We start from the raw sequence: 21685 nt of genomic DNA on the forward strand, positions 1-21685 counted from the left end.
TACGGAAAATAACGTAAGACTCAGAATGTCTTCAAGCCAGGTGTTGTGTGCAGCACATTTACGGCCCAGATAGCCTCCAGATGTGGGCCACTTCAGGCAATGATGCGGCACTGATGGACTATCTGGCCCTGATAAAATGGATGTGAGCCTGAAGTGGCCCACATGTATAATGGCAAATGTGGCCCAAACATGCCAAATCAAATGTGGGCCTTTTTTGGCAAAGATGCGGTGCTCTCAGCAATATGTAATCTGGTGAATATGGCCCAAATATCACAAAATAAATATGGGCCACCTTTGGCAAATATGTGGCACATGTGGCACTGCTATGGCTTGGTTCTGGCCCAGATCTGGTAAGCAGGAGCGGACCGCCCAAGTGCCATCATTCCACGCGCTATGTGGGCAGGATGAAAGTGTCGGGTGTGGTACGGGTCCGGGCCACAGCAATTATCAGATAAAATTCTCTAAGGAAAACTGAAAACACCAAGCTTGCTACAGGCTTGCTAACAATACTGATTGCGTAAAACGCATCACTCCTTGTGAAGATTTCCAAAAAGGGAAAATATCGGTAGCCTCGCACAAGCAGCCTACACATTTCACGTTGTTCATTGTGGTCTGGCAAGGCTCAGTAGAAATTTGTTTGGATTAGAGGCGGCTTCAATCAGTTAAGTGTGTAGAGGTTTTTAGATGATGACAACCAGTGCCCTGTGATGACTTGGCGGTCTGTCCAGGGTGTCTCCCCGCCTGCCGCCCAATGACTGCTGGGATAGGCTCCAGCATCCCCGCCACCCTGAGAGCAGGATAAGCGGTTTGGATAATGGATGGAATGGGTGGACAACCAGTGAGTGGTGCTGTAGCTATCTGGGAAAACAACAATGGCTGCCCTGCTCATTGGCCATCGTCATCTAAATGATTGATCGGGCAGGGGGTGGAGCAGCGACTGGGACGGCTCAAAAAGAGCGGGGTAATTGGCCAGATACAATTGGGGAGAAAAGGGGGGGGAAATTGGGGAGAAAAAAAGTACAACGGCTGTTCCTACATCATGGAGCCGTGCCACCCCCTTTCAGCTTTTTGCGGGTTAGCGATGACACGCCGCTAATAAACTTTTTCATCAGTGTGGTGAACCATATCTTTCTTAAAACGTAAAAATAAACAATGATTTTAAGTACTTGCTGCCTAGGATAGTGAAAAGTAATACATTAGAACGGTTCTACCGTTCTGCTGGTTGGGGTTTTGTATCGCCCTCCGCTGTTGTATTGTTGGTCCTTGTCATTAAGTACTGCAAAGCATTCTGGGATACTCATGCCAGGGTAGTGTCCAGTGTTTTTATCCTCCAGTATTCCTCTGGATGTAGTACGACATCCAGGTTTTTTTTCCGCATACTATTTGATGCATACTATGGTTTCGGACATTAAAGAACTTGCCTACTACTTTGGCGTACCAAATAGTATTACAGGGTATGACAGATGACAGATAGTATGACAGGGCCCCTTGACTGATCCGGATTCTGTGGACTCTGAGAGAACCATAGAATGGATTACACAGTTGTCTACACCAAGTCCGTCAGTGGCAGACATTACTGATAGAAATAGAACAAGCGTGACCTCTGACCCCCCCAGGACGCCTCAGTCTCACCCGTGGACCACGTGACAGATCAGTCTGTGACCTGTGACTGTAGCCCTGTGACTGCTGGGGATGTTACGGCACATGTGGGACAACCAAATCCTGCTCTCAACACCATGATACAGACAGACAGCAGGTCAGACGCTCTGCAAACTGTCGATCAGACCTCACTCACACACTGGTCGTTCCCATACACAGACACAGGCCAGGTCGAGATTTGGCCACCTAGTCCAGCGTTTCCCAACTCAGTCCTCAAGGACCCCCTATCCTGCAGATTTCCATCGTAACCCTGCATAGGTAGCCCTGCTTGTACTTACTCAACCAATCATCTCACAGCACTTAATTATGCAAGGTGTGCAACATCTGACATCATTCATTGCTGATTGGTTGAATAACTACAAACGGGTACCTATTCGGGGTTGCGAAGAAAATCTGCAGGATAGGGGGTCCTTGAGGACTGGGTTGTGAAACACTGGCCTAGTCAAACCTGTGAACAGGCTCATACGAACCGTGTCCGGCCAGGAGGTTGTTCAGGACAAGTTCAGTGTTAAGGCTGTTTGCAAGTCTATGTTGCGTGGTTTTGCGGACTAAAACCTTAATCAGATAGCCTACGCCGTTATGGGTCCAAATGTTTTCGTACTGGTATAATGTTCCTCTGTTTTCATTGTTTTCTCGGTCACGGGCCTGCACGACAATGTGTTAGGGGCTTGTCGGGTGAACAAGGCACCCTGTTGCCAGTTGCTGCATTGAGGGATAAGCGCGGCTCTCATACCACTTCATCCTTATGGGATACCTTTAGTGTTTTTTTTGCTGTTTTTTTGATGCTGACCCTTTTTAAATTGTCAATTTGTAGTGTTACCGTTGGCGCATACTGGGCAGTTGGTGCTCAAATTTGATAAGATTCAGTGGGGGGTGGGTGTAACAAGTCAAAAATGCACTTTCATAATTCTTATTTCCAAATAGTATTTGTGAATTTTGTCTCATTGATTCATTTGAATTTACTGTTATTTTTGATAATTCCTGTGGAAATTACCTTACCAGCACATCGCCTCTCTGTCCTTCCTGAGTTTCGGTACCCCCCCCCCCCCCACACACACACACACACACATACACACATAGCCGTTTTGCATTGCTGAGAGAGTGGATGTGCAGAGGGGACCAGAGGGCAACTCGTGTGGTTGTGTTTGTCTTCTGCAGGAGCAAATAAATGCTGAAAAACAACCCCTTGCGTAGTCACTTTTCATGCCCTACCCACATCCGTTACAGTAAATAAACCTGGTCTTGGATGTCAGAATGTAGAGTGCCCGCACCCAGGCTGTTTCCACCGTGCACACAATAACGGAGGAGGAAACCAGAAATACGAGAACGATAGTGAACTTTATTTATCCCAGCTGACATAGACGAAAAATAACTACAACTTAATAAGACTTTAAAAATCACTTAACTCTCCCAGGGGTTGAGACCCTCTTTCGAGGTCTGAGCTTTGGCGCTGGTCCAGCGCAGTGAGGAATCTCCACAGACCTCTTCATCAGCTGGAGAGCGGCACGGGCACTCCTTTTCGCCCCACTATCTCCCACTTTTGCCTGCCTAATACAGGGACCTCGCCCTGCAGCCCACTAACTATCTTCACTGCCGGCAGCTCTAAACGGCTTGTGAACGGCACCCACCCCCCGGTTCTGAGTGCAAGTTCCTGTTTGCTCAGCTGGGCTGCTGCCCCGTACCCAGATAGCACCCGGATGTGGGCCACTTCAGGCAGTGATGCGCCACTGATGGCCTTCTTCTGGCCCTGACAAAATGGATGTGAGCCCGAAGTGGCCCACATGTATAATAGCAAATATAGCCCAAATATGTCAAATCAAATATGGGCCTTTTCTTTCTTTTTTTTTGGCAAAGATGCGGTGCTCTCGGCAACATGTAATCTGGATGTGACCCTGAAGTGGCCTGTGTGGTAAATGGTGAATATGACTCAAATATCACAAAAAAAATATGGGCCACCTTTTGGCAAATATGTGGCACATGCGGCATTGCGATGGCTTGGTTCTGGCCCAGATCTGGCAAACAGGAGCGGACCGCCCAAGTGCCATAATTCTGTCATAATCTAAGATGAAAGGTGAGGAAACAAGTTCCAACTGGTCCTCCGGCTTGCACAACTGATGATTGACAGCATGGTCGTTCTGATTCAGCCAATCGGCATGTTCATGCAGATCAGAGGGCGGGACAAGTTGATTATTTTTGTTCTTTTCGTAACTTCGTCAACCCCGCCCTCTCACTACCAAACACACTCTCACACAGGTGCAATCACTTAATTACTTCCGGTGTGAGCACTCACTCTGACCTCCTCTACCTCCCTGCCTGCCGCACATACACTATGTTAGTGTATGTGCTGCACTTCACTATGTTACTATGCGTTGTTGGATACACACTAACTCACATCGCCAGGGGTGTTTCTAGGCATAGGCAACCTAGGCGGTCACCTAGGCCCTAGGGCACCGCCTGCAAGGGAGGAGCCAACTGGGCGCCCTCCACCCCACCCACTCGCCCTTTAAATATATATATATATTGGGAGCAATTCAATATATATTTATTTTAATGGTTATAAAAATAAAACGAATAACACGTGTTGCGTTTTCTGCCGCACTCTCCATCATCACATTTCACACGTTTACGTCGTCCATATGAATAGAAAATCACTCTGTAGATACTTTCACATAAGCTACTTTCAATTGATTCTTTGTCTCTCATAGCACTGGAACAGCTTCAGTAACCGAGGCATGTTTTCACCAAGTTAAGTTCACCCAGAATGAATAAACCCACTAACCGGATACAGAGTCATCTGGGGTGCACGTCACCGTATGGTTTACAATACATGCGCACAATAAACTATAGTCGTACGCCACACAATATGGGAGCATATAATTCTAACAAATGAGATTATAGCCTACAACTTAAAATAATAAAATACATAGTATAAATAAAATAGATGAGGACACATAACTTAACACCCCCACCTGTTCTCATCATCTCAAGCCGTGTGCCATGACCACACACTTTAATTTCCAAACAGAAAACCTTTGAACTTGGCCATTCTAATCTTTGCTACAGGTGTTTTCAATATGTCTGCGAACGCCGTCTTCTGATGGGCAGTACACAATGTCTATTTTTCCCTCACTGAGCGCATCACGAATGAAGTGATATTTCACATCAATGTGTTTGGACCTCTGTCTGTTCACTGGGTTCTTACTCAGTGCGATGGCCCCCTGATTGTCTCCATGGATTTTGGTACAACTGTACACTCTATTATCCATGCCATTTAACAGTTGAGTTGGATACATGCTTTCCTGAGTAGTGTTTGCAAGGCCAATGTATTCAGCCTCACAAGTTGACAGCGCTACTGTCGGTTGTTTCTTAGACTTCCAGGAAATGGCAGGGCCTTGCTTTGTCAGGCTAAAGCAGTACCCTGTAGTGCTACGTCTATCTTCTAGAGAAGATGCCCAGTCAGAATCACTGAATGCTGTGAGATTCAAGTTCTCATCCGTTTTCTTGCAACACAACTCGTAGTCACTTGCACCCTTTAGGTTTCTCGAGACATGCTTGGCGGCCACCATGTTCCCTGCTTTTGGCTTTGCCAGTGTTTGTGACAGTCTGCTAACTATCCAGCTAATATCCGGTCTGGTACAAGTCATGGCATAAATCAGACTGCCTACAATCTCACGATATTCTTTGGGATTAACAATCTCACTGTTGTCACCCTCCTCACGACAGTCACCCTCCGCTTTTGGCTCGCTTGGGGTATATTTAGGTTTACAGTTTGACATTCCAAACCGTTCAGGCATTTTCAGGATGTACCTTTTCCGATTCATTGTGATTTCCTCTCCCTTCTGTTCGTATGACATTTTCCCCAGCTCTTTCATGCTGAATTGGGATTTCATGGTCTCTTTGAACCTGTTGAGCATATCATTATTGCTTGCTGCGATAATCAAACCATCAACCCAGATGATTACAGTGATTGTCTCATTTTCTATCTGCTTTCTATTCTCTCAAAACCGCTTTGTTCTAGATGATAGTTTAGAAGTTTGTACCAGTTCCTTCCAGATGGTTTCCGACCGTGGAGAGATTTCTTTAACTTACATACTAACTTCTCTCCTGTCTCTGATGTCTTTTCAAAACCCTCTGGTTGGTCTAAGACGATGTCTTCATCTATCGGAGCATGTAAGTATGCCGTTTTAACACCCATTTGATGAACAATTAATTCATTTTGGACTGCTACCTGCATCAGTGCCCTTACTGAAGTAAAATTTGCTGTTGGGGGCAAACGTCTCATGGTAGTCTATGCCTTCTGTCTGGTTATAACCCGTAGCAATGTATCTAGCTTTATAGACGTTTCTGCATTTTCTTTAATGGCATAGACCCATTTCCCCCCCACTATCTTTCTACCCTTAGGTAAAGATGTTAGTTCAAATGTGTCATTTTCTTTAAGTGAGTCAATCTCTTCCTTCATAGCACGCTCCCATCCGGGCACCTCAGGTGACATCAGGGCTTCTCTATAGGTTTGGGGGACTCCACATACCCCCCTGTAACACTAATCAATACTTGCACTGATTACACCGTCTTCTTTAAAGTCTAGTAGGTAATCCTCTAAGTATTTTGGGGCTCGTTTCTCTTCTTGGATAGCAACGATTTTGGCTTTGACCAGGTCTTTGAGCTCGTCTCGGACTACATTTTCTGTGGTTTCATCATGTTGTGACAAATCTGTGTTCTCTGCGTTTACATCCTCCTCATTCCCACCTAGGACCTGCTTCTCTGTGCTATCCTCACTGTGTGGCACTATTCTCACTACCAGGCTTTCTGCATTCGTATCTCTGGATTTCTGAATCATAATCATCAGTCTGTGTCTGTTGTTCTACACCGTTCTTTCTAATGAATTTCACCAATCTATGTTTTGACACGTTTTCTGTATGTGGGGTGTAGACCAGGTATGCTGGGCTGCTCTTACTGTACCCCACAAATATTCCTCTCTCACATCCGGGATCCAATTTCTTATGATCATGTTTGTACGCATAAGAGTCTGATCCAAACATCCACATTTTTGAAAGATTCGGCTTTCTTCCGGTTAACATGAAATATGGGGTATTTTTAGTCCTGTCATTGTAACACCTATTTCGGATATGAGCAGCATTTTGAACAGCATAAGGCCACAATACCTTTGGTAATCCCTTATCTAGTACAAACCCCAATTCCAATGAAGTTGGGACGTTGTGTAAAACGTGAATAAAAACAGAATACAATCATTTGCAAATCCTTTCCGACCTATATTCAATTGAATACACTACAAAGACAAGATATTTAATGTTCAAACTGATGAACTTTATTGTTTTTTGCAAATATTCACTCATTTTGAATTTGATGCCTGCAACACGTTCCAAAGAAGCTGGGACAGGGGCAACAAAAGACTGGGAAAGTTGAGGAATGCTCAAAAAACACCTGTTTGGACCATTCCACAGGTGAACAGGTTAATTGGAGACAGGTGAGTGTCATGATTGGGTATAAAAGGAGCATCCCCGAAAGGCTCAGTCGTTCACAAGCAAGGATGGGGCCAGGTTCACCACTTTGTGAACAACTGCGTGAGCAAATAGTCCAACAGTTTAAGAACAACGTTTCTCAACGTACAATTGCAAGGAATTTAGGGATTTCATCATCTACAGTCCATAATATCATCAAAAGATTCAGAGAATCCGGGGGAAATCTCTGCATGTAAGCGGCAAGGCCGAAAACCAACACTGAATGCCCGTGACCTTCGATCCCTCAGGCGGCACCGCATTAAAAACCGACATCATTCTGTAAAGGATATTACCACATCGGCTCAGGAACACTTCAGAAAACCATCGTCGGTTACCACAGTTCGTTGCTACATCTACAAGTGCAAGTTAAAACTCTACCATGCAAAGTGAAAGCCATATATCAACAACACCCAGAAAAGCCGGCGGCTTTTCTGGGTCCGAGCTCATCTGAGATGGACTGATGCAAAGTGGAAAAGTGTGCTGTGGTCTGACGAGTCCACATTTCAAATTGTTTTTGGAAATCATGGACGTCGTGTCCTCCGGGCTAAAGAGGAAGAGGCCCATCCAGATTGTTATCAGTGCAAAGTTCAAAAGGCAGCATCTGTGATGGTATGGGGGGTTGTTAGTGCACATGGCATCATGGGTAACTTGCACATCTGTGAAGGCCCCATTAATGCTGAAAGGTACATACAGGTTTTGGAGCAACATATGCTGCCATCCAAGCGACGTCTTTTTCAGGGACGTCCCTGCTTATTTCAGCAAGACAATGCCAAGCCACATTCTGCACGTGTTCCAACAGTGTGGCTTCGTAGTAAAAGAGTGCGGGTACTGGACTGGTCTACCTGCAGTCCAGACCTGTCTCCCATTGAAAATGTGTGGCGCATTATGAAGCGCAAAATATGACAACGGAGACCCCGGACTGTTGAGCAACTGAAGTCGTACATCAAGCAAGAATGGGAAAGAATTCCACCTACAAAGCTTCAACAATTAGTGTCCTCAGTTCCCAAACGCTTATTGAGTGTTGTTAAAAGGAAAAGGTGATGTAACACAGTGGTAAACATACCTCTGTCCCAGCTTCTTTGGAACGTGTTGCAGGCATCCAATTCAAAATGAGTGAATATTTGCAAAAAACAATAAAGTTTATCAGTTTGAACATTAAATATCTTGTCTTTGTAGTGTATTCAATTGAATATAGGTCGAAAAGGATTTGCAAATCATTGTATTCTGTTTTTATTCACATTTTACACAACGTCCCAACTTCATTGGAATTGGGGTTTGTAATAGGCACCTTCCCATTTCACAGATGGTCCTTCACTGTCTCTCAGCTGTCCCATTTTGATGGGGAGAGTAGGGGGATGATGTCTCCTGTCTTATACCTTTATCCCTTAAAAGTGACTGAAAAGCATTGCTCGTGTACTCTGTGCCGTTGTCTGATCTTATGCACCTGACTCTACCATATGGTGCACTGTCTGCAAGGAACTTCTTTGTCGCTAATGTTGTGTCACTTTTGTTTTTAAGGAAGTAAACAGATACCGCCCCTGAAAAATCATCCGTGAATGATATGGCATACTTGTATCCCTCTTGAGCAGTTGGCTCAATGGGACATGCTAAATGGGTATGCACCAATGCTAGGAGCGTGCTAGCTTTTGCATCAGTTTTCCTGTTTCTGGTCTTGGTGAACTTTCCCTCAGTGCACACACTACAGTCAATCTTGGCATTACCTGTGATCTTCATACCCTCTACCACTTTAGGTAATTTCAACAAATCATCAACATTACAGTGCCCAATAATCTCATGCCATGTTTTGACGTCACAAGTTAGATTCATTTTGTCCCTGGACTTCATATCACTTAACTGAATCATCAACACATTGTTCATGGTTATTTACCGTTTTCAGGTAGTACAGTCTCTCATGCTCCTCTATGCGGAAGGCGGTTCCATCTCTGTTTATGAATTCATTCTGACTTTGGGTCAAAAGTCCCATCAAATCTGGTGAATTTGTCTTTCTCTGTTATGATGTGGGATGTTGCTCCAGTCTACCATTAGTTCGTCCCTTTTTGTTTTGCGTCATCTTTGTGCTTGGTTTTTCTTCTACATGTCTCGTCACTGTGTTGAACTTCTATGGAAGCCACACCACTTGGCAGCAGCGCCACTTGCTCCTTTCTGGCGGCACTCTCTCGCCTTATGGCCGCGGTTTCCGCATCCGTGACAAGTCACAGATGATATGTCCCCTTTCATCACGTTGTCCGATTTTGTTTTAGCGTGGAACTTTTCTGTCTCTTCATAGCTCCGTAGTTTACTTTTGAACTGTGTAAACGTTAATTCCTCGCTGCTCAGTGTTGTATGAATGGCGAAAGGTTTGTACGATTCTGGAAGACCCTTCAGAATCATGTCTATTATCAGCCAATCACTAATTACTTCCTTTGCATTCCTTAGGGAAGTTACCGCCTTTTCGGCTCGTATAACATAGTCTGTAACAGTTTCTTCAGACTCTTTCTTTAGTGAGATTAGTTCGGTATACAGAGCAATAATTCTGGGCTTCTGACTGGCATAATGACTCCGTAGTATTTGTAAGGCTTTTCTACCATCATCTGCAGCTTCTCTCATCACCAACGATAGGCTTTTGTCGTCAAGGAATTGAATTAGCTCTGCGTAGCATTCTTCATTCTTTTCTGGGTCAGTACCCGCGGTGGAGAGTATTGTGTCCTTTAAGCCCATTATTCTCATGTGGCCAAGAAACTTCCCCCCCCAAAGTTCATAGTTGTTTTCGTCTCCGTTGAACACCAACCTCTGCCACCTTTCTCCCGTAATATGCCTGGGCCCATAACCTGTTGCGTTTTCTGTCGCTGCACTCTCCATCGTCACACATTTACGTCATCCATATGAATAAAAAAAAAATCACTCTGTAGATACCTTCACGTAAGCTAAGTTTCAATTTATTCTTTCTCTCTCATAGCACTGGAACAGCTTCAGTAACCGAGGCATGTTTTCACGAAGTTAAGTTCACCCAGAATGAATGAACCCACTAACCAGATACAGTCATCTGGCGTGCACGTCACCGTATGGTTTACAATACATGCGCACAATAAACTATGGTCGTACACCATATAATATGGGAGCATATAATTCTAACAAATGAGATACAGCCTACAACTTAAAACTAGAAAAATGCTTTTCCATAGAAAAAGCGTGTGAATGCTGAGCTGCTGAAAGAAATTGCGAAAGCATTGCTGAAAATGGATAAATAGGAAAAGTCAAAAAGTCACTAGCCTACCTGAAATACCTGGAAACTGAAATGTGAAATGGCTGAATATTTTAAAAGTTTTAATGGTATAAAAAAACTGAAAAACACAAAATTAGGCTGGCAGTTGAGTTTCAAATTGATATGTGACGTCACAATAGGACTGAACATTCTAACAGGCAAAGTGTATGGCAGAATTGCTAAACTTTAGAGCTGAATTGTTCAAAAACTATAAAATATTTTTAAAATCTGAATAGGATTCTGAAAGAGCTGAATGTTCTGAACTGTTTAAGCGTTAAATGGGGTTTCTAGCTCAAAAAAATGAAGGAGGAGATACAGTTAAAAGGTGATGAGGGTTTCAACCTTTCCCCATAGACTTCCATTGTTTTGAAAAAGTAGAAAAAGCTTAATATGTCTAAAAGTATAAAAGATATAAAAAAACGAAATATGAGCCTTAATGGGCTTAAAGAGATGAACATTTTGATACCTGAATGGTTTCAGTGGCTAAAAGTATGAAGGAGTAAAAGAGGTGAAAAGGTTGCAAAAGTCCCCCATTGACTCCCATTCAAAAAATGGCTGAAAAAAGTTGAATATTTCAAAAAGTTCAAAAGGTATGAAAAATCTGAAAGAAGAGCACTAACGTCCTTAATGAGTTGACCATTTTGACAGTTGAATGGTTTCAGTGGCTAAAAGTAGGAAGGAGCTACAAAGTGTCAAAAAATGGGCGGAAGAAAAATAAATAAATAAAGCACTGCAAAGCAATAGTGTGAGTGCCCAGCATTCACACTAATAACACAATACATAGTATAAATAAAATAGATGAGGACACATAACTTAACATGTATTATGACTTATGTATTTGTTGAGTGGGATGATACGAGAGATGCACCTGTTATGTATTTCATTGCACATTAGTAAATATTTACTTTATATATATAACATTTTTAAAATAGTTTTATAACTGCAAACAATATGTTCGGTCTCCTGTTTTGTTTACCTTTTTTCTGCACACCTGCTGTTGCACTTTTATTTATCTCGTGTTTATAACAGTAAAACTAAAAGGTGTTTTTTTTCCCCTGAAGATGGCGCTTTTTTTGGAGGGGGGGGGGGTCACCTAGGGCGCCTTATGCACATCGGAATAAATTGAGCTCGCGAAATTTGGAGTGGCTACACAAGGCTGAAATGCCATTGTGCCTGATTTAAAAAGCCTGGCGGAGGGCCAGATGCAAAACGGGTCAAGTGGTGTGTAGCGAATGGGTGGCCTCTGCCTTGTTGCCCTGCCAACTTGTACTAAACGGAACATACGGCTGTGTCAACTCCAGAAAATTCTACACTGGGGCTACAATCGCGTTTCAGGCATGGAGACAACCTCCCCCTTCAGTGGACACGGAGGAGATCATAGGTTTTCCCCCTGGTGTTCTGTAGAAAGTGTTGCAGAATGTTTAATTGACCACTGGATGTCATCATTGAAGTGCTGTTCGACTTTGTATACACACGTCAGTTCCTCGTACAAGTGTGGTCTCGTCTTACTGTCTGACAGAAGTGGGGTAGTTCTGTACCCCCCCCTCTCCCAAAAAAAATGGATTCGATGACTTTAGGGTCACATCCGGCCCAAATGTGGAGCCCGGACCAGAAATGTGTCAGCGAATTACAACAGTGACCCAGCAGAGGAAAAGATCCTTTTACTGGGTCATTCCCGGGTTACTCCCCTGCGCTGAGCATTTCTGCTACTTTGTATCCATGCCTTTTAGTGAGCAGCATAGTGCCAGAAAGGGATTACCCTCACAGACACCTTTTTGTTTAGCCCCCCCAGTTAAGAGTAAACTGAGATTTAGCCTTCAGTTTGGCTGCGCCGGGACAGGAGCCGCGACCCCCCCCATCCCCCCCCCCACCCCTTCAACGTATTGGCCCGTCTGATAACGCGGGGCGTCGCTCCTCAGTTCCTCGACGGCCGGTTTGAATCTGGGTGAAGACGAGTCAACTTTCGCGAAACGGGGAAAACGTCCCGCGTCGTGTCAACATCAAATAACGAGGTGTAAAACGCAACGGGTCGGCTACGGGAAAAGCCCCGTCGGACTTTTACGGAAAAGTGCCCCCCCCCACCCACCCACCCCCCGCGGGATTTAAGGTCTATAAACGGATGGGATGAAAGCGCGACTACAGAGATTCAGCTTGTTCGCCGTCAAGCCGGAGCCAAAAGATGTAAGTCGGTTTCCTTGTCGCGCCGTCCGGCGAAGCCAGTTAGCGTTAGCATTCGAGCTAGGCGGAGCGACCTAGAGGAGTCGCCGCGCTCGCGAGCTGACCCGCCAGTCAACGGGGCTGGTAATCTTGACAACGGCCGACTGACGCGGGGGGGGGGGGGGGGGGCTCGCTACTCTGTCCCGCCGGGGTCGACGAGAGATAGGGATAAGTTAACACACTGCAGAGGCACGGAGACACGTCCCCCCCCCCCCCTGGGGCTTCACTCGGTTGTTTTAACTTGACAGACTGACGGATCTTTGGCCTTGGAAACGGTGAGAAGCTTGGCCAGTGATCAGTGCTAGGGCTCTCTGACCACCGCGGGGGGTCCCGACGCAGTGGTGGGACATTTGGGATGGAGGCGAAGTGTAGGCGAACTTCTGCATTAGTTAGGTAAGCTCGCCGAGGAGGTGCAGTACTAGTGACTGAAAAGTGCTGTCACTGTTGTGTGGCAGGCATGGCTACCGTGTCGGCAAGTCTGAGGCTCTGCTGGGCACCATTATGCTTGGGCTTACACTGAGTTGGGGACTGGGTCAGAGGTGCAGTTCTGACATGGCTGGTCCACATGAAAGCAGGTGCATTCAGACAGCACACAGTACTCTCTTTTCAAACCAGCCCATGAGGATCACACCATGCTGATTTGTGTTTTGACTATGTGCAAAGGCCATAGCAGTGGAGGCAATATGTACAGTGTTACGCCGTGCCAGTAAAGCCATTTGAATTAGTAGAGTCGTATATCTTAACCATGGTTGCTAATGTATCCTGAAGTCAAACGCCTTACAGTTGACTTTGGTTGCCTGGTAAGTGGCATAGTTGAGTCTGCATAAGTGAGCGTTGTCCTGACATTGAGAAGAGCTGCTGGATGTGTCAAATAGCAACTTGGTCATTATTGGGTTACAAGATGGCGTAGCTTTTGAAGGATTGCACATGCACATGGAAATCCATACAGTACACCCGTGGCTGCTTAGCTATCTCAAAAAAATGAGGGTGGGTGGGTGGGGGAATCATGGCAAGCCCCCCCCCCCCTCTGACACTGTTTTTACACAAAATTGCGCATGAGGAACAGGAGGCAGTGTATTGTCATAGTCACATACTTCACTTTGCGATCTCCTTCCTTATAGGGTAGTAAACCTTTACATTTTATGAGCTGACCATGTATTGGCATTTCGCTAAGCTGTAGTTAGTGAATGAGTTCAGTAGAAAGGATGACCGCATCTCACGGCCACTTTGAGACGGTAAACCCCTGCTGTGTCTTTCCTCCAGGGTACAAGGGTACACATTACATTCACACACACCCTATATACATACACCGATTTGCCTTTTTCATATGGGGGCATCAAAGACACCAATACCCCATATTGTATGGGTGACACATGTAGGGTCAGTTGTGTTAGATGGATAAAATATGAGCTGAATAGAAAGGCAACATGCAGACAAAGTTGGCCAACTAAACACTGGGTAGACTTGTGAGGAGCTGTTCTGCTACAGCACTGCCACCATCACTGTTCTTGAGCTACAACTTTTTTTTTGTTTTTTTGTCTTTTTCCAAAATGTGACTAGGTGAACACAGGCTGGAAATGAGTGTTTTACCCTTTAATTCGTCCATTATTTTCATCGACTGAAACCTAGGCCCAAATCAATAATTGTGTAATAAAAGACAATGATTTTTGAAAAACCAAAAAAAAAAAAAAAGCAGCAGCCTGGTGTTACTTGGAAGATGTAGTCAGAGTAGTGATTTTATTTGAAAAGATTATTACATTAATCTTTTATAAAGGGCAATTGTCATTATCCAGCTGTCATAGTCCAAAGGGAATGGAATCTGTGACTTTGAACCTGAGTCTGTTCCTCACATGACTTCCTATAACAATTTGGTCTCACATGCTCTCTGTCTGAATTTAACACCCTCCGCTCTCTTTTCTTTTGCCCTTTTTATTTTTTACATTACTCCTCAGCTTGTTGTAACTATCCAGGCAATTGGAGAAACCTCCCAATTGTTCTGTCCTAAATCGTCTAGTCAACTGGCGGGGACAAAACTATGGTCTACTTTGCTGTCTGTTTCAAGTGACCTGACACCATCAGGCATTTTTTTTGTTTTTTGGGCATGTTCACCTTTATTAGACACTGATAGTGAGGAGGCAGACAGGAAATGGGGAGATTGAGAGAGGGGGGTTAAGACTTGCAAGAAAGGCCGCCGGCTGGAATCGAACCGGCGACGGTTGCGACCATGTGGCCACGTGGTATGAGCTATAACCATTCAGCTGTGGAGGCACTCACCATCAGGCGTCCTTTATTTACATTTTTTTCTCTTGCTATCCTTAATTTTCTGCCTTTCAGTTTGTCGGTCAGCTCGCCTGATCAAGGTCTACCTATCTAAATTCTCTCTGGTGGTCTCGGCTAAGCAACTACACCCCCCCCCAACACACACACACACACACACACACACACACACACACCACCCCACCCGCCGTTGCCCTCCTTTACTGATTTCCCTGATGAGATGAGAACAGTGAGGTTATCTTGAGTCTCGGTCGGCAGGTTGTTCTAATTCACCCTCAGTTACTGTTCAGTGTGATTAAGCACTTCCTGGTATCTCAAACAACAAGCCTCAACAATGTGTCTCTGTAATCACATTTCAACTGGCTCATAATCCTCTCTGTACTAGCCTGTCCTTTTGTGCCATTGAATAGCTCCTTGGCCCAAAAAGAACGGCACCAATGTCTTGGACTGTGGCGGCTAACCGTCACAGTTACCCAAGTCACTCCCTGCTAACTCCCACGCAATTCTTCGACTCCCCGTTTTGCTCTCCTCCCACCTTTTTTAGTTCACATTACTTTGTGTTTGTTGGTTTGACTTCTGGGTTTGCCCCTCCACAGGTCACCTGACTGTGGGAAATGTGGACTGGGGACTTTCAGATGTCATGTTGTTGTTTTTCAAGCTGAGTAATGTATCACAGGGTCCACTGGCTGCTTCTTAAAGTTACCCAATGTTTTCTCTGAGCACATCAGTGACTCATGATATTCTAAGTCATATATTTTAGTGTAAAAGATTTTGCAGTTTTGACTTGCAGCTGTCAGGTCCATTGGAAAGTGTAGGTGGGAACGTTAAAGGGCCATTCCAGTGAAAAACAGTTTTCCGTCTATGTTAGTGATTAGCGTGTATTCACGATATAGTATATTAGTGTGTTTAAAAATCAAAACCTGGCTGTCAACAGTTGTACACAAAATTCTCAAATATGAAAATTTATGGAACCTTGGCTTTGACGTTTGCAAATTTTGGCCAATTTGGTTTTTAATTTACGGAACAAGCAGAAACATGGAGATAGTCATCTAAACCATTTTGTACATGCGTGATATGGCCAACCAACCTATATTAACTACATACGTATATGTTGTTCTGTATTCTCACCCGGGTTTCCATTTTGGAGAACGTCATTACAGATCTAAGCAGATTGATATTTGACCCTGATTATGGGGCTGTACACCAAGATCAATACCCCAGTTTATGTGCCGATGTTATGTACTATATGTAAGATGCAATGGGGTTTACCATGTCTACATGTTTGCCTCCAGTGTTTTGACTCGCCATCAACTTCCCCGACACCCCCACTTATTGAGAATTTGGACAGATGTGGCAAAATTCTTGCTTCAGAACATCTTATTTATTCAGAGGAAGCACACCTAAAAGTGTGTCTAGTTGATTTTAAAACACATAAAACGCATTTCCCAACAATTTTGAACTAATTAAATTCAGTGGAATATTCGTATTAAAACTGTTGAGTTTCAATTATTTCAAGGTAAAAGCAACTTCCCCTTTCCATTGACCATATAACTGATAGATAGATTCTTTGGACTAACTCAGCCTGGTTTGACAGCACGATTAACTGTTGTTGTTGGACAGTAAAACAGATCTCCGACCGAAGAAATCAAAACAAGTGAATGAATAATGTGAGGCAAGCCAGTGGATCAAAAGATTGTCTTGATTCCTGACGTAAATGCTACACTCATCTGAACTGGCTCTCTAATGGACACCTTGATGTGGTGGAATCGGATCTTGACTGGGTCTGAATGTAATGGACCGGAACACTCGGGAGGTTTGCTCGCTCTGATCTGCTGTATTCTAGCCTCTCTACTACTTGTGGTTCTTGTATAACTTCCTCGTTTTAGTGGTCAGTACTACTGTAGTTCTATTTAATGCCAGCTTGGCTTGGCTCTCCGCTTCAACGTTTTTCCTTCCCTTTTAAGAAGCCAATTCTGTGGGTCACAGTGTGTAGTTTTGTGCAGCTGACTTCCTGTTTTGGACATAACTCATCTAACCGTTGGCTCTCCAGAGCGAGATACACTGTGTTCACTGTTTTAGCTTTGCATACCTTTTGAGTGACAGTCACTCCCTCCTCCCCTTACCAATCCATTTCCAAAACATTTCACCCGACGAACAAATGTCAGACGGAGAAAAGCGTTTTTAGAAGTAGTGAAGGGTGTATAGGGCTATTGGAAGTGGAAGACACGTGATGCGGTGATGATGTGCAGCACAAAAGTGAGTGGTCTTGATGTGGCAAATGTTGATGCACACCCATCGCAGTCAGGAGACATTCATTCTTGGGCGCTGTCCCAAATGGTGCACTAAGCCCTGTGGTCCTCCTTCAAGTCCACACTTTGTCGAGGTCGACAAGGTGTGGACCTGTGGTTCACTAGTCCTCGAGAGCACATGGATAAACGGTAAGCACAAAATCACATTACTGGACCATTTATGAATGTACTACTTGATTATTAATGAGATATGATTGGGATAATTAGGTAATCAAAAGTGTATCATAAATCAAAGGTTGGCTCAGATAATCTCTAAGTGGCGTCGCTGCCTTAATGTAGTCTGCAATGTAGTCTGTGATATCTCATTATAAAGGTCCCTATGGAGAGTATAATGCTGACTTAGGAACGCTTATCACCAGAGGGTGACTCGATCACTCTCCCTCCCTATACGCCAAGTGTTTGTCCCATCCGCTATGCTTGTTCATTGTAAGGAGTTCTGGGTAATAGACCGCAGTGAAGTGTTGAGACAATGCGGGGGTTCGCCAAAGGGCACATCAAGAGTTCATCTCAGGCGCTTGTGAGCACCCTTTCAAAGCAGGAAATGAGAAGTGGGACACCCTACAGCCTCACAGTTCTTGCAGACATGTACAAATGAAGGTCTTGTACCATTTGGGACAGGGCATAGTGTTTGATTAGCAACTTTTCTACCATCACTTAAAGCAAATAGTGCTAGTAGCTTCCTTCCCAGTGTGTTCACCACTAAAGAAATATTTTTTTCTGCCTTAGCCCAACAAGAATTCATGAAAAGTATAATTTCAAACATTCAACTGTTGGTATACTACAATGCCACCTGCATTACCTTCGATGCCAGGGGTCCTGTAGATTGAAATTTGAAGTCAGTGGGTGACGTTACTTTTCTGGAAGGAAAGAGCGAAGGAGACTATGAATGAAGTCACCCTGCTGATTTAAGCAACCTTATCAATTAAATCACATCGCCTTGACAACACTACTAAAGGGAGGGAGACTGGAGTGGGTGGGACGAGACAAGATTAGGCCTATTACTCACCCCGCGCTAATCCCCCATGTCCTTTGGTGGAAGAAAGACACAGAAGAGGCTTGAGACAAGCAAAGGAAAACATTTGCCTTTAGGGAGAGGGATACAGGAAGTGAGGGGCACAGGGAAAGGTAAACAGAGGGAGGGTCTGTCGTTTGTGGACAGATAGCAGATAGTCCTTTCATACAAAGACTCTGACAGGAATGAGAGGAGAGAGCAGTAAACCCACAAAGCAGTCGCAGAGCAGTTATAAACCAACAAATGATGTTTAGAAACTGGAGGCAGAGAGATGGGCAGAAGCATGTTGATCCAAATGCAGAGGACATTTAAGACTGAATGACTGGGCGGCACGGTGGAGCAGTGGTTAAGCACAGTCGGCTCACAGCAAGAAGGTCCTGGGTTCGAGCCCCGGGGTAGTCCAACTTTGGGGGTCGTCCACTGTGTGGAGTTTGCATGTTCTCCCCACGTCTGTGTGGGTTTCCTGCGGGTGCTCTGGTTTCCTCCCACAGTCCGAAGACATGTAGGTCAGGTGAATCGGCCATACTAGATTGTCCCTAGGTGTGAATGTGTGCGTGTGTCGGCCTTGTGATGGACTGGCTGGGATAGGCTCCAGCATCCCCGCGACCCTGAGTAAGGATAAGCGGTTTGGATAACGGATGGATGGATGACTGGAGCGGCGACATGGCCAAGGGATCGGCGCTCAAAAGAGCTCAAGATGTGAGCGACGGGGCCTATATGTTTAGTAGCTGAAGGGTTTGTGCAGGTGCTGTGAGTGTTTCTGTGTCTAAAAGGAGGCGGCGGAGGGATCACTGTGTTTTGAAAGTGTGGGTACACGCGTGGCGGTAGTTTGACGAATAGTGGAGGAATATATTATGCATTAGTTATTATATACAAGGCTATAGGTTTTACAAAGACCAAATGATTAAGGTGGACTGACAACATGGTGCCTCTGTTCAGCTGGGTAGTCAAGGTGAGTAGTAACTGACTCAGTACACACACACACACACACACACACACACAACACAATTAGGTTGAAGCAATCCTAATCTAGGGTCAAGTATTCCAGCTCAGGTTCAGGTTGTTTATTGGCCATTTGTAATAAAAATACATTGGAATACAAGTGTACAACGGTACAGTTAAAGACTTACTTACGGGCCACACATGGGCATTGTTTATTTTTAACAGAGAAGGTTTGCAAGTCGTTTGAGGTTAGAACTTGGGAGTTGGTTATCTGAAACTGTTTATTGGTATTGTGCACTGCGTAAAGTTTTTGTTTGAACTTTTTCCATGCCTGTGATGATAGTAAGTGCAGTCATGTTTGAACAACCGATATCCCAGAGGTCCATTTGAAATAAAGCAAAGACACCAGTGCTGTCATGTCAGCACCTTTCCTATACTGTGAGCACAAAAAACATCGAACTTGAGATTTAGCTATTGATGTTGTATTTAAGTTTGTTTTTCTACTTAGTCTGCCATGTCTGCTTGCCAGTCACAACAGCTTGGCTTTTTCTGTAAACTCGCCCCTGCCCGCTTTCTTCCTCAGCGTTTGGCTGCTGTGCTGAAGATGAAGATGTAAAATGCTAATGCCTCATGTATATAATTTTTCCATATTAAATTCGGCACGGTGGCGCAGTGGTTAGCGCGATCGCCTCACAGCAAGAAGGTCCTGGGTTCGAGCCCCGAGGTAGTCCGACCTTTGGGGTCGTCCCAGGGCATCCTCTGGTTTGTGCCTTTCTGGCTAGACCAAGCTAGCCAGAAAGGCACGAACTGAGGAAGCCTCTTGGATGAGAGGCGAAACGTCTTCACGGATATATACCAAGTCCAGTTGCACTTGATTCAACTCCTTTGGATAGTTTGCACATTCTCCCCGTGTCTGTGTGGGTGTCCTCTGGGTGCTCCGCTTTCCTCCCACAGTCTGAAGACATGTAGGTCATGTGAATCAGCCGTGCTAAATTGTCCCTAGGTGTGAATGGGTGTGTGTGTGTGTGTGGGCCCTGTGATGGTCTGGCGGCCTGTCCAGGGTGTCTCCCTGCCTGCCGCCCAATGACTGCTGGGATAGGCTCCAGCATCCCCGCGACCCTGAGTAAGGATAAGCAGTTTGGATAGTGGATGAATGAATGAATGAATGAATGAATTCCTTACCTGACAATAAACGGTAAAAAAAAACAATTTCTAATATTCATAATTAAGATATTCTCTTCAATCCACCAGCTATAAAGTGTCAAACAGGATATTTGTTTGCATTTTAATAACGAATTTTAGTCATGCATCCGGTCATTATGAGCATGTAACTGTTATTCACCAAGAGTACCAGCAGCGAGCAGAGTGGGAAGATGTGGGATTGACAGTCTGTTTCATTATAAAAGCAGTGATATGTTGCTGTGTTTTCTCATTAGTCGTCTTGTTAGCAGCGGGGTCTGCTGGAGGTTAATGAGGGAGCTGCCTTGTGAACTCCGGCACCGCCAGATCCCTCCGGGACCTGCAGAGCGAGCAGCACACTGGAGGCTTGTCATGGAGGAATGGGGATTAGAGGTGTGGTGGGAAAACAAGGAACTAACTGGATTTGAAACCCGGCGCATCGTTTCTTACCGGCCACACATAATGGCTTTGTACAGCACAAATCCACTTAGAGTCGGTCTGTGTTTCTGTGTGGTTGTGTCTGTGTGTGTCCGTTATATACAAGGTGTGCTGCACAAATCCCTGTGGGAGTTGGGCCCAAACTGCTCGAAATAAGCAATTTTATTGAAAGGAGTGTAGAAGTCAGTTGGTTTACGTTTTTCTTCTTCTCTTGACATAGAAAAGACCCCGTATTTGAAGCTGGCTTTTTTCCCCCTTCTTTCCATTCCAGAGTGCCAGCATCAATCTCTTCACATCCGGCCTGTTCGCCTGCTTAGCCGCGTAGATAAGAAACGCACACCTGACTGCCGAGTCGTCCCAGTTCGCTCAATCCAAAATGAGCGCCTCCCCTTCCTGCGAGCTGCATTGCATTGTAGCAGTAATTCTAATATTACTTCAAAGAGCTACTTTGAAAATGAACATTTGAGCTTTTGGAAAAAAAACAAACTTTTCCTTACTACTATGTTGACAGATACTCGAGTCAAGACCGTACCAAGATGTAAATATGTCGCTCCCATGCAAAGAGTGTAGGTTATACCAAATAAGCCTTGTATGTTTAGCTGACATGCTCATTAATTTACTGAAATATAAAGGCTCATGTGTGCCCGGGTGAGTCAGGTAGTGTTATTTGAAGAGCGTTTATGAACACACCCTATACCCAGGCAAGACGGGGCAGGACGGGGCTCGATCAGCATCTTTGCTACCATAAAGCTGGTTGCCGCTCTGGTCCCGCTCACATGGAATTACCTCACTGACATGACTCAACTGCTTAGCTGGCCTACATCCTGCTTTTTGTCCCTCGGTCTGGCCCGCAGCCAGCATGGGGGAGCAA

At 44.8% G+C, this 21685-nt stretch overlaps 1 protein-coding gene across 2 annotated transcripts in view; it reads left to right on the forward strand.

Annotated features, from left to right (window-relative positions):
• Positions 1 to 21685, forward strand: part of tbc1d1 (TBC1 (tre-2/USP6, BUB2, cdc16) domain family, member 1) — a 93246-nt gene that overhangs the window by 5744 nt on the left and 65817 nt on the right. Inside the window, exon 1 of one of the 2 annotated variants that reach the window (XM_056279529.1) lies at positions 12351 to 12621. The exons of the other annotated variant lie outside the window; for it this stretch is intronic. Within the exon in view, the coding sequence (XP_056135504.1) occupies positions 12565 to 12621 (57 nt within the window). The 5' untranslated portion in view covers positions 12351 to 12564. Of the gene's footprint in view, positions 1 to 12350; positions 12622 to 21685 lie in introns of those variants that run through there. 2 annotated transcript variants of the gene reach the window in all.

The sequence above is a fragment of the Lampris incognitus genome, chromosome 5 (assembly GCF_029633865.1).
Source record: "Lampris incognitus isolate fLamInc1 chromosome 5, fLamInc1.hap2, whole genome shotgun sequence".
NCBI lineage: Eukaryota > Metazoa > Chordata > Actinopteri > Lampriformes > Lampridae > Lampris > Lampris incognitus.